Source organism: Rattus rattus, chromosome X, assembly GCF_011064425.1.
Source record: "Rattus rattus isolate New Zealand chromosome X, Rrattus_CSIRO_v1, whole genome shotgun sequence".
NCBI lineage: Eukaryota > Metazoa > Chordata > Mammalia > Rodentia > Muridae > Rattus > Rattus rattus.
Genome location: NC_046172.1, coordinates 22332529 through 22345521, shown reverse-complemented (window position 1 = coordinate 22345521; position 12993 = coordinate 22332529). Strand labels below are relative to the sequence as shown.

General features: G+C 37.7%; 1 protein-coding gene across 1 annotated transcript in view; it reads right to left on the bottom strand.

Moving 5' to 3' along the window:
- Nucleotides 1-2650: 2650 nt before the first annotated feature.
- The window catches only part of LOC116888444 (ralBP1-associated Eps domain-containing protein 2-like), a 36032-nt gene continuing 25689 nt past the window's right edge, over nt 2651-12993 (bottom strand). Inside the window, exon 4 of the mRNA XM_032889719.1 lies at nt 2651-8257. Coding sequence (XP_032745610.1) covers nt 8189-8257 — 69 coding nt within the window. The 3' untranslated portion in view covers nt 2651-8188. The remainder of the gene's footprint in view (nt 8258-12993) is intronic.

Below are 12993 nucleotides of genomic sequence, written 5' to 3'. Positions count from 1 at the left end.
GTTAAATAAAAGCATTATATTTCCCAATACTTCATTTCCCAACACTTTGTTTCTGCACTTTGATAATATTCTTGACAAAAAAAATAAAATAAAAAGAGCTCTACAATCCTCAATCATCACAGGGTCCCTAATACCACCACCTTCGAAAAGGAACTGAGAGGATGGATCAAAACACACTTTCACATTGTCCCATACAATATCTGCTTACAAAAGGCTTATTCTCTTGTTGTGGTGGTTTGAATGAAAATGGCCCCCATTAGACCCATAGGGAGCAGCACTATTAATATGTGTGGCCTTGTTGGAATAGGCATGGTCTTGGAAGAAGTGTATCACTATGGGGGTGGGCTTTGAGATTTCAGATGCTCAAGTCAGGTCCACTGTGTCTCTGTCTCTTCCTGCTGCCTGCCTATGCAGACGTAGAACTCTCAGCTACCTCTCCAGCACCATGTCTGCTTGCATGCTACCACCCTTCTTTCTGTCATGATGATAATGGACTAAACCTCTGAATTGTAAGCCAGCCCCAATTCATTGTTTTCCTAGCATCTCTTCACATCAATACATCCCTAAGACAAAAGTGTCTAAGATTCTGGTACATTACCTGAATACATACTAGAAATACATTATATATATATATATATATATATATATGTATATAAAATGTATTAAGCTTGCAGATTTAGATCATGTTAAAAACACTAGTTTGCAGTCTTTACAGAAGGCAGAAAATGGGGAAATCACAAATCACTCCCTGAATATTAGCACTATGAACAATTACACATATTTTTACATGTGTAATTTATATTTTCTCTTAAATATTGAAATAGCTTCAATCGCAACTCAAGGTAGTTTATGTCTTTGCAGTAGCTACAATTAGCCTACCCTAACACAACATTCCACGCTGTCTCATCTAGAGTTCTCCATCCTAATGACCTATGAGCTTCTTGAGGCAGCATCTTGCTCTCATTCCCAGCTCCTGAGCCAGCACTTGGCTGTGCAGTACATCATCTACAGCCAGCTGGACAGCGTACAGAACAAACTGGTAGACAATGTAGTAGACTCTCATCACTGCAGCAAAAGGCCTTACATAAACAGAAGATGTATTTTGACTCATGGTTGAATGAAAAAAAATGAAATAAAAAGGAAGGACATGACTGTTCCTGAGGATGGTGGAGGAAAAGGTTTATTGTAGATAAAAGAAGAAGCATAGTCAGAGGCAGGGACATCTGGGAGAGTCCAGAGTGAGTATAACCCTGAACTGGGCTATGTGAAGGAGAGGAACTGATGATAAAAAGGGGCAGCCTTGGCCAAGAGAGTGACAGCCAAAATGACTGAGTTATACAGGAGCCAGAGGAACTGGGGGTGGGGGGTGTGAAGCCCAGCCAATACCTGGGCTTGAGTTCAGGGTAGAGTACGCTAACCAGAAGGACTCTATAACAGATAAAGAGGTGCTGGGAGAACCTGTTGGCCAGGTCTGCTTTGATATGTCAATGAAACCTGTTAGCCATTTGTCTGGGGATTTGAGACCTAAATATGGTTACAGATATTTCAGTGCTTTGTGGAAGAGAACTGCTCACATTACAACAAGCAGAAAACAGGGAGACAGAGAGGGGCCTAGTACAAGTTACAGCCCTCAAGGATGTGGTCCTTCCTAAAGTCCACAGAATCTTCCCAAATAATACCAATGGCTGAGGATCAAGCCTTTAATCCATATCCAAACCATAACAGATGTACACTATAGCACAGTAGAAAGTGCAGACAATAGGAGACTTGTACTTTGAAGGTAAAGGAAAGAAGTTGCAACTATGGTGAAAGAGGAAATTGGTCAGGATTTGGGGACAACTGTTCCTCACTATTCTTTAGCGCTCCTGTGATGGTTAGTATTGTTAAGTTGCCAGAACCTAGAATTCCCTGGCCTCTGGGCATGCCTGTGGGGAATTATCTTGATTATATTAATTACAGCAGGAGAAGCCCACTGTGTGGATGGCAATATTCCTCGGATGGCTCCTGAACTGTATACATGGAGAAAGGGGACTGAACAGCAGCCTGCACTCATCTATGGATGCAATGAAACAATAGCTCCACCTGACACCCTGATTTCTCCGCTATGATGGACTGTCAGCTGGAATAAACCCTTTCTCTCTTAAGATGCTTCTGTCAGGGTATTTTATAACAGCAAAAAAAGTAACCAAGACAATCCCTTTCCAGCTAAGGACACTGGATGGATGTAATTGTTCTATTGTTTGGGTTTTGAGACATGGCTTCACTATTTAGCCTAAGCTGTCCTTTAACTCACTATCAATAAGTTTTGATCCCTTGCCTCAGGCTCTAAAGTGGTGGGACTATAGAAATATTTACAGTTTAGGAAATTCACAAGCCAAAAGACCGCTGAGGAAATAAAACAAGTAATCTGGGCTCACATTAAGTCCAGTTTCAAATCAGTAGGTCTTTAAAGTGAGTCTGCTCTGATGACCCATGACTGCTAAAAGTTTACTGTTTACAAATATTGAAGAACCTGTCTTGCCAGGAGACGAATTAACCAAACCTCAAACTTTGATTTTAATGGAACAGACCCTCCAACTCATTTCACAATGCCTGATTTAAGGCCAAATAGAAACCAGAAAATACTGACACCAAGACGCCACAAAACCCATGAGTTATCATACGTTTATTTTTAACATAGCACCCCAGTTTCACATCGTGTACATTTTTCCAAGTTGGAAATCCTTAACTTACTATGTTCTTCACAGATTTTTCAACAAGTGTGAAAAAGAGGCAGTAAAGTTAGCATGAGTCTACAAATCTCAATCCAAATATAGGACACTCTCAGGAATTTATTTATGTTTAAGGTAAATACACAGAATGTTCCCAATGCTTAGCAAATGAGTGAAACTCAGGTTGAGTTCAATACTAGCACAACTTGTTAGCACAATATCATGAAAAGACAGAAAGCATCAAATATATACTTTGCTGTTACACTTTTTACTGTTACATGTACCTGTAGTGAAAAAATATAATATACATTTTTTACCTTCGAGTTTAAAATAGACAGTCAGCTCGTTATCTCTCTTAGCAGATAATTATGAAGACTAAAATGGCTCTTTTTGTCTCTGGCTCACTTAATACCTTACTTGTGCTGAAGATGAAAAGAATGGCAGCTCTAGTTCTAAAGAAGAGGGTATCCCCACTTCCCAAGATTGGTGTAGTGGAAGTTCTCATGTAAGTTGACTTGAAACAAAAACTACAACTTAGTTGGTCAAGTGGACTATGATGGATACACTGTGTTCAGTCTCATGGCAGAGCTCCCTGAAAGAACTTTAGGATCTAGTCCTATCATCCCGGACTGCTATGAACCTGGTACCTGAGGGGTTCCTTACTGCAGTCCTCGAATCCCAATTTAAGCCCTCTTAAAGCCTGTTGTCCTCTGGTCCTCAGAGTCATAAACATAGTATTTCTAACTTACCAGAGCCATGAAATTAGCTAGGAGCAAGAAGGAAAACTCCCAAGACATACAAACTAAGCATTCTCCAATAGTTGCCAGCAAAGTGAGGCTTTTGCAGACAGAGTAGGTACTGTCAACTGCAACCTGCAGTGTTTCAATGCATTCTTTACGAACATGTGTGTTTAGAGAAACTAGGAAGTAATCCTACAAGCCTAAAACTAACTATACCTGGGCTTCCCAGCTCCTAATCACAAAATGACTGCTTCAAGGCATATTTATAAGATTTCTGCTGGGCAGCAGCTCTCAAAATCCACATGGATAGTTTCTAAAGTCTGGTCCTCCTTGTCTACAATCCTTCAGAGGTTCAAATAATTAGATACATTTCTTTTCACCAACAAGCAAAGCAAAATGGCCCACAGTGTTTATTAAAATGATCATCAGTGACCAACCTGTCTATGTTGGTGGGATGTCTCCACAAGCCATGCTGAAAGAGGAGGAAGGTGTGCAGGCTTAGGGACTACACACTTCCAGATCTCTGCTCCTGACTAGGAACTTGAACCATACATACTGAGTCATGACACAAAAAACTGTAACACCCATAACTAGAGTAGAAGAAATTCAATTGATGTGTTGAAGTCTGAATTTTAAGGGAACTTTTGAAATAGAATGATCATCTGGAAAGAGAACGGAAAACCTCTAGTGAGAGGAGAAGATTTCTTCAGCCACTGCTTCATTTTCTTCACACCCTCAATGTTCAAACCACAACCCAATGAGCCTTCTTGTCAATCACATGGGGCAATCTGCTTGTGAGAGATGGTAAATTCTTGCTTTTATGTTTGTAAATCCACATTCTCTTGATGATATCTAGTCAGAGGTGTGATGGAAATTTGTGTTGAACAAATGTTTTAGCTTTAAGGTGTCAATACTATAATTGAGCTCTTTCTAACTACTGCTTAGAAAAAGACATTTGCAAGTCTGTCTTGATTGCAAGAATCACATTAATTCTAGATATTGTCTAAGTGATCTTCTAATATCTATTATGGCCACAGTTATGAGACCATCCAGAACACAGAGAAATATTTAGAAATACTATACAATCAAAACACAGCTAAAGAAACATACTATTTTACAATAGTTCAGACATTGGTGGGAAGACAAAAGGGAAGTTCATGTTTTTGATTACTTATCCCTAAAATGTGTTAAAATGAACCATTTGTGAGCAACCACCAATATACTGGAGAAAACTATAAGCTCCTACATATTGAGTTCATTTTTATTACAGTAGTCTACTTGAGAAAGCAAGTGCCCATGGGAATATGGGACTGGAATCTATTGAAAACAGTAGCTTTGGAAAGTTCTGCCAAGATTTAAAGGAATGTACTACATCATCAAAGGTGAAGCATTAGAATAGTTTAATAACATTATTTCCTCTCAAATTTTATTTTTTTACTTAAATCTGAGAGAAATGTCTAGATCTAAAACTCCTTCAAAGATGCTTTCATATCTAAGGACCAATTAAGTCAATAAAATGCAACATGATAAATAGTAAAGGCTTTCTAATCTATTTTTAGGGTTGACAGAGGACTACCTTGGAATCTATAAAATCAGGCTACATCCCAACTCTACTTCTAGCTATCTATTATTGTGGATTCCTGGGCCAAGAGTCCACAATTCTTAGGGATGTGATTTTCTCATGCTAGCTATAAATGAGGAACGCTGGTCCTGCCTAGTTCTAATAATCACATAGCACAGCTTCCATCTAAGCCAACTCATTTCTAAATTAGTCCCAAACCCTTGTCTGATGCTTATAAACTGCTTAGATCTTTCCAACTAGAGCAAATATCTTGATTGTCACATTATACATCCATTCTTACTATTATCATTTGGGCTCTGCTTTAGGTCTATGAATAGAAAGCTGGCCAAAGCTGTATGCTACTTACTAGAGATGCTAAAAAGCCCCAATAAGCCCATGGTCATTTCCTACTGTGTATGATCATCTGTAGGACTGGAGGATCCTCAGGCAGAAAGACCATTGAGCAACAAGGCAATTAAAGCCCCATGAATGGAGACAGGGTTAACCTTCACTTTGTAGAATTCTGCAAAACAAGCAAATCTTCATCTCTTATCCTTCATCAAGGAAGCTTCTTTTTTGTGGTTAAATGGAGATAAATTCCAAAGTAGTTCTACAAGTGATTTCAATGTGTTTTTTCCCCATATCATATTAAAGGCTCTCAAAAAATATTATCAGGCACTGTATCCCTAAAAGTGCACATCCTAACAAAACACAGAAGTAAAAGATCAATACTAGTCATATAACATGTATTTAGTAGTATATATTTAATAGAAACATAAGTACTTCCTTTTATGAATCTATTTCTAAACAACTAATAAACTGATCAAAATTAAGTCCAGCTAAAAGTACTATGTGTGCGTGTGGGGGGAGATTGATTGGTGTGTGGTTTAATGTAATGCTTCATTAAAATATTGGTGAAAGGCTGAAGGTATGGCCCAGAATTTGCCTAGAATGAATGATGTCCTGGTATTTGATCCCAGTACCACAATGTAAATATTGATGAGGTTGTGGAACTCAGAGGGCCTTGATTGTCCAATGCAAGTTTTGTCCTTTAAAATTCCAATCTCTTCATGCAGTTCCCTGTGTCATTTACTTCATGAGGGAAACAATATGTCAGTGTTTTCAAATGCTCAGTAGACCAGCACTCCTTAGGTTGTGTCTGGTTGGTGGAGATGAAGTGCTAGCCCAAGTGAGTGCATATGCACTGGGAGACTTTGAGATAAAGTGCATATGTTAGTCTTTCCTGTATTGAATGTACAAAATGCCAAACATGCTGTGAAACATCTGCAATGATAACGCTGTTGAAAATCTGTCCCAGCCCCCACATCCCAGCATATGGAAAAAGAAGTCACCTAGGAATTTGCACTGAACCAACTATAATTTTAGGAGGGGTCAAACCCATTCCTGATCCCTCCCCACAAGAACAACAACAACCAAAAAAAAAGGCAGCCAAAGGGAAAAAAATGCAGAAATAGTTCAAGTTTCATGACTTTCCAAATCAAATCAGATTCAAATCCTTAAATATGCATGGAAGAGAGTCAACAATTTGTTTTTCTTTGGAAAAACATCATCTGTTTGAACTCTTCTGTTGTTAAGCTACTGATAGAGCTTGCCAAAGGAACAGGGAAGTATTAAATAAATGCCTATTTTTACTAAACACTCTCAGCTCTATTGAAATCAACAGCTTAATCTTACATATTATAAATCTATCCAAAACCATTTGAAAAGTACCCTGTGCAACTTGTGCTAACACTACAATGCCCTGTTGAAGATCAGTGATTCAGGGACCCTGTAACCCTACAGGTCAGTAATTTCCTACTTTCAACTGGGCTGTACTACTAAATTTCTACAGGATCCTTGCTTTTGCAATTTAAGATTGCTTTCTATCACTTCCACTAGAGTTAGCTAAGCTCCCCTGAACTGTATGTAATGTTAATACTTCCCAAGAGCACACTTTGCACCGAACAAGTAGTCGCAGAGCTGGTGGGAAGATTGCATTCTTTCATTGTATCTTCAGAAGTAACACATTTGCAATCGAGGCTAAAATAAAGACAATGACAACAGCCAAGGAGTGTTGCAGAGTTGGTGGCTATTTTCTTCCCCTCTCAGCTTGGATACCTGGATTCAACAACAAATAGGTAGCTATCCAGCTACCAATATTTGATGGGTGGTTTCCAAGCTCATGCATTTACAAAGTTGTTATCCCGTGCGGGATAAAAGCAGAGATCTGGCAATTATTTATTTAATTTGATCAGGCAAGGCATTTAAAGTAGATTGTGCTTGCGCAAAAATTTACATGAAAAGGACTAAGTTTTCTAGGTTGATGGCCTAGATTGGCCAAGTTCAACAGTTCATTGCCAAAATCTCTACTTCACAGAGGTGTAAAGACCCAGTAAGGTTTTGATATTGAAAACAATAGTCATGTATTATGTATAACAGACATAATATCAAAATGGTACTACGGAAGCAGTTTTTGGCATTTAGTGGTAGAGGCACAGTGCCAGTATAAATCTGATGCTTTAATTGTATTCCAGCTTTTGTTTTTATTATCATCATGCCTAAGACTATCCAGCTGGAATGCATACTATCCAGGAAACCCACGGACTGTATATAGCATACATATAAGAATAAAATGAGCATCCTGGTAGTACATCATTAATAGGTTCTGTAAAATTATAAATTCTTTAAATAAATAATGCTCTCAATTATCTGCTAAAAGAGTAATTTAAATAAGGAGCAGTATCTAAAAGTGGTTAAAACTGGAGATAAATTCCAATATAAGTATAATTTTAAGTGGGATTTAGGATTAAACAGGGGCTTCCTGTAAATCAGGCAAGCACTCTACCACTGAGATATATACATACCTCTCTTTTTACTTTTCATTTAAGACAGTATCTCAAGAAGCTTCTCAAAATGGCCTTGAGCTTATGACCGTCCTGCTTTAGCCTCCCAGTAGCTGATAGTTAATATTCTAAGTGCAATGATCAGTTGAAGACATATTTTACCACCACTGTAAAATACACAAGTGAAGTGCAAAAGAGAAAGTCATATAGATTATGTTGTGCTGCTCACAGCATTTGACATTCAGACATATATGACAAGTAGTTGGGCTCAAATACTCAAAAGAAAGATCTTGGCAGACAAGGTCACCTGCTGTCACTCAAGCCTTGAGGTTGTCACAACACTGTGACTGGGCGAAGTTGTTCCAATTGGTTTTCCAATGCAATCCGTTCTTGATGAACTTCCTAAATTATACAAAAACAGAAGAAAGAAAAAGAAGGAAAGGCATCATTTCATGGGTTCATCTCTATTTCTTTACACATTCAAAGGAAATGTAGAAAAGACTTGGAGATAGGTGGCCCAAAAGGCACTGATTTCAATGCTGGTGACCAGACAATGGGGGATTCCCAGTCACTAACCTCAGGTGTGGCTTCATGAGTGCCTTGCAGCCACTGTACTACTTGGCACTGATATGTGTTAACATGAGGCACTTTGAGCATGGTACAACTAAACTACTTCATAGCACACCTGATAAGATTTTCTCTGCAACCCTGCCTTAGCCTCACTCTGCTTTGATGGGCTCAGAAGGCAGTAGAGAATGACATTAAATATTAAAAAGCCAACAGGGGAGAACCAAAAGGAAAAGCAGACTCCCAATACAGAACTATGAGTCACCTCAACTAAATTTCTAGTTGCAATCTCTGGCTTCTTTTCTAGTACAGTATTTAGTTGGGGATGAAGGATAAAAAGACTGGTTATCCTTCCACAAAAGTCTCTTCTTGTCCACATTCTTGCACATGATACAGCTTAACATGATTTATGGGTGTCGTTGTTCAGGTTTTATTGCTGTGAAGAGACAGCATGACCAAGGCAACTCTTATAAAGAAAAATATTTAATTGGGGCTGGCTTACAGTCTCAGAGGTTTGGTTCATTATCGTCATGGTGAGAAGCATGGCAGAATCCAGGCAGACATGGTTCTGGAGGAGCCAAGAGTTCTATACTTTGATGTGCAGGCAGGAGACTGTGCCACAATGGGCATAGCCTGAGCATAGGAGACCTCAAAGCCCAACCCCACAGTGACACAATTCCTTCGACAAGGCCACACCTACTTCAATAAGACTCACCTCCTAATACCTATGGTCAAACATTCAAACATGAATCTATATAGGCCACAGCACCTAATCAAACCACAACACTGAGATAAAAGCAGAGAGAGGAACAACCAATACTGTTTGGGAAATTGAAACATTCAGTCCCAAAACAGGGTTCTGCAAACAAAAAGGACATTTAAAGTGCTCTGAGTAGAATTGTTCCAGTGTGGGAAAATTCTTAACTAAAACTCAATTCTGAGATAGTGAAGGCTAACATTTGGAGAAACAATATACAGCACCAACAGTTCAAATTCTGTTCACATTCCTGGCAAGCTATCACTTCTGCATCTGTTGGCTCTAGGTCAGATGCTGCTCTAGCTACGGTATCAGCAAAACCCAAGAAAAAGTAGGCCGAGACCCTTATATGGCCTATATTCAAATGAATGTACAGACAATTAAATGGGCAAAGAAGAGAGCGATGAAAGTCAAGAAATAAGATGATGCATTAGAGAACAACAGTTAGCAGACCAGGAGAAAACAGAAAGTATGAGTAGGGAAGATTGCTTAGAGGTGATGCAACTTGATCATAGACGTTAATGAAGCTAAAAGGAAGCTACTTGACTACGTTGGATGAAGACGTGCAGGATGACTACATTGCAACTTCAAAGGCCCCAAGGGAGCAAATATGTTTTGTGAAAATGATGTACAAAAAGAACAGAGTTCAGTTGGTAGAGTACGTGCCTAAAAGGCAGGTCACTCCAGATTCCATCTCTAGCACCACATAAATAGGCCATAGTAGCATGTGCCTGGAATCCCAGCACTTAGCAAGTAAAGAAATGATGATCAAAAGGAGTTCAAGACTGTGACACATACATTAGTCATTCTGATATCAGCCTGAGCTACGTAAGACCCTGTCTCAAAAAAACAAAACTGAAAAGAAACAAGAAGAACAATGAAAAAAGCTAAACTACACAAAAACAAAAGGAGAGAGAGAGAGGATAAAGCCAAATTAAATGGAAAATGAAGTTAAAATGAGATAAACATAGATATCACTTCAAAAGATTACTGAATGACTTTCCGGGGTGAGGGTACCATTTTGCAGTCCCACCATCAATGCATGAGGTTCCAATTGCTGTCCATTAACAGTGCCATTTTTTGTTTCACCAGTTTTAATAAGTGTATAGTAGTATGTAATGCTAGCTTAAATTATTCCCTAAGTGGCTAATGATATAGAATATCATCTTGTATGTATATATGTCATCCTTATATTCTTTGGTGAAATAGCTGTTCCAGTCCTTTGCCAATTTTTAAATTGAGATATTTGGTTTTTTTAAAGTTCTTAATCTTTTTTTAAAATTTATTTACATTTTTCATTCAACATATTTTGATCATATATTTTACACTCTAACTCGTTCCAGATCCTTGCTATTTCCCTACCCATCCAATGCCATGTTCTCAGTCTCTCCAACAGGGAAAAGAAAAAGAAAACGAAAAACAGACAAACAAGCTGAATGAAAGAAAGAAAATCAATAAAACAAAAACAGCAAAACAAATAAAAAAGAAAATACAAGAAATTCACTTTGTGTGGGGCAACTACTCCTGGGCGTGGGGCCTTCTGTGAAGTGTGGTCATTATACTCAGGGAGGCTCCAATGTAAAGAGCTGATTTTCCCTTTCCTAGAAGGTGGTATCAATTGCAAATAGCTTCTTAATTAGAGGTGGGACTTTGTGTCCACTTCCCCTTCGGCATGCTAGGATTTTGTCTGGCTTGGACATGTGCAGGCCCTATGCATACTGCCACAATCTCTGTGAGTTCATGAGTGTATCAGCCATGTGTCTGGAAGATGCTGTCTCTCTGGAGTCATCCTTTACCTCTAGCTCTTATGATCTTTCCACTTCCTCTTCCACATAGATCCCTGAGCCCTGGAAGGTAGGATTTTGATGAAGATATTCCATTTAGGATTGAGTATTCCCCTTGTCTTTCTTGCTATCCATTGTCTAGTTGTGAGTCTCTGTGTTACTTCCTATCTAGTGCAAAAAGAAGCTTCTCTGGTGAGGGCTGAGTGAGCCGTTGATGTATGGGTACAGTAAGATGTCAGGAGTCTTTTTATTGTTGTGTTCATTTAGCATGCCAACAGTAGCAGGCCTTCCCAAAGACTTAGTTTTGAGTTTTAAAATTACTTTTTAGTCAGAACAAAAGTTCTCTGACAAATATGTAGTTTGAAAATATTTTCTCACCATCTATAACTTGTCTTGTAATTTTCTAGTGTCTTTGGCAGAGCAAAGGTATTTTATTTTAATGAAGGTGAATAAACTACATTATATTCTTATAGATTATGCTTTTAATCATTTCTTTTTACTGGGGTCATATCTAACCTCAAAGCATGAATTTTTTCCCTTTAATTTCTCCTAAAAATTTTATAGCTTTATGTTTTCCATTTACATGGACAAGCCCCATTCAAGTTAGTCTTTGTACATGGGGTGAGACTTAGATCAAGATTCCCTATTTGTTACTGTGAATAACCAAGTGTTAAACATGCTGGGAGACACGCTTTCTATGACTATTTAGCATCATTGCCTTTTTTATCAAAATGGTTTTAAAATTATATGATCTCTCTCTCAGGATTCTGATCCATACCCCATTCTCAGAACTCTCTGCCTTAATTACTGCAGCTTGCCAGTGATTTTCTTTATCTGTTACTTTTTTTGGGAGGCCTGCAATTTCAAGTTCCTCAGCCCTCACATATAAATGTTTGGATCAGCTTGTTTGTACTCATTTTAAAAATCCTGCTGGGATCTTAATTGAACTGTCAAGAATCTAAAGATCACTGGACATCTCTATTTTATTCAATCTTCCAAATACATAAGAAAATATATGTGTTCCTTTAGGTCTCCCTGGATTTGTCTCGGCAGCATTTCTAGTTTCCAGTGTACAAATATGATAGATTTGTACCAAAGTTCTCTCATTTAAGGGAAGAAGCTAGCTACTGTCAAGTGATGTTTTCAAAAAAAAATCATTACAATTTGATGACATATACACAAGAATGTGCGGTTTTTGTTGTAACGATCCTATATCCTGGGACCTTTAAAATTCAACTGAACAACAAATTGTTTTTAAATCTATCAATATCACAAGATTTTGGACAAAATTTTCAAAAAAAAATTATATACTCAAATCTAAGAACCCTAGAGAATTTTAGATGGCTAAAATAGTTGTAGGACTCTTCAGCTTTTTCAGATTAAATCAATATTAATTACATGCTGAATTCTTCTAAACTAGTTGATAGATTCAATATAAATTTATCCATAATCCTACCAGGTTCTTATTTTGTGACATTTTCTACCAATCCTTAAATTTTTTCTGAAAGAAACAGCTTACAATATCCAAGGGAATCATGGAAAAGAACATGTCGAAAATTTTATATTACCACATTTCAAGACAGAATAAGGCAGCGATAATCAAGACTGTAACACAGAGATTCATAGAAAGACTAATGGAACAGAGTAAAAAGTCAGAACTGAACCCATAATTACAAGTCATTAGATTTATGATAATGGCACCAAAGTGATCAATCCAAGGGAGGAAAAGTCTTTTCATCAAATGGTGTTGGATTAAGAAAATACTAACATGGGGAGAGATGAAACTTGACCCTAATGTCACATCATGTACAAATTTAATGTAAAAATGTAAAGGAAAATAAATAAAGCTGTTAGAAGAAAATATATTAAAATTATTTTATAATCTATAGATGTATAGTTTCCTTACATTGAAAGTAATAAACTTATGAAAGTTACAAAGTTGGATTCTATCAAATTTTGAAGTATCTGTTCATAAAAGTATATAGCCATCAAATAAATAGGTGATACAAACAATAGAATGAAATACTGAC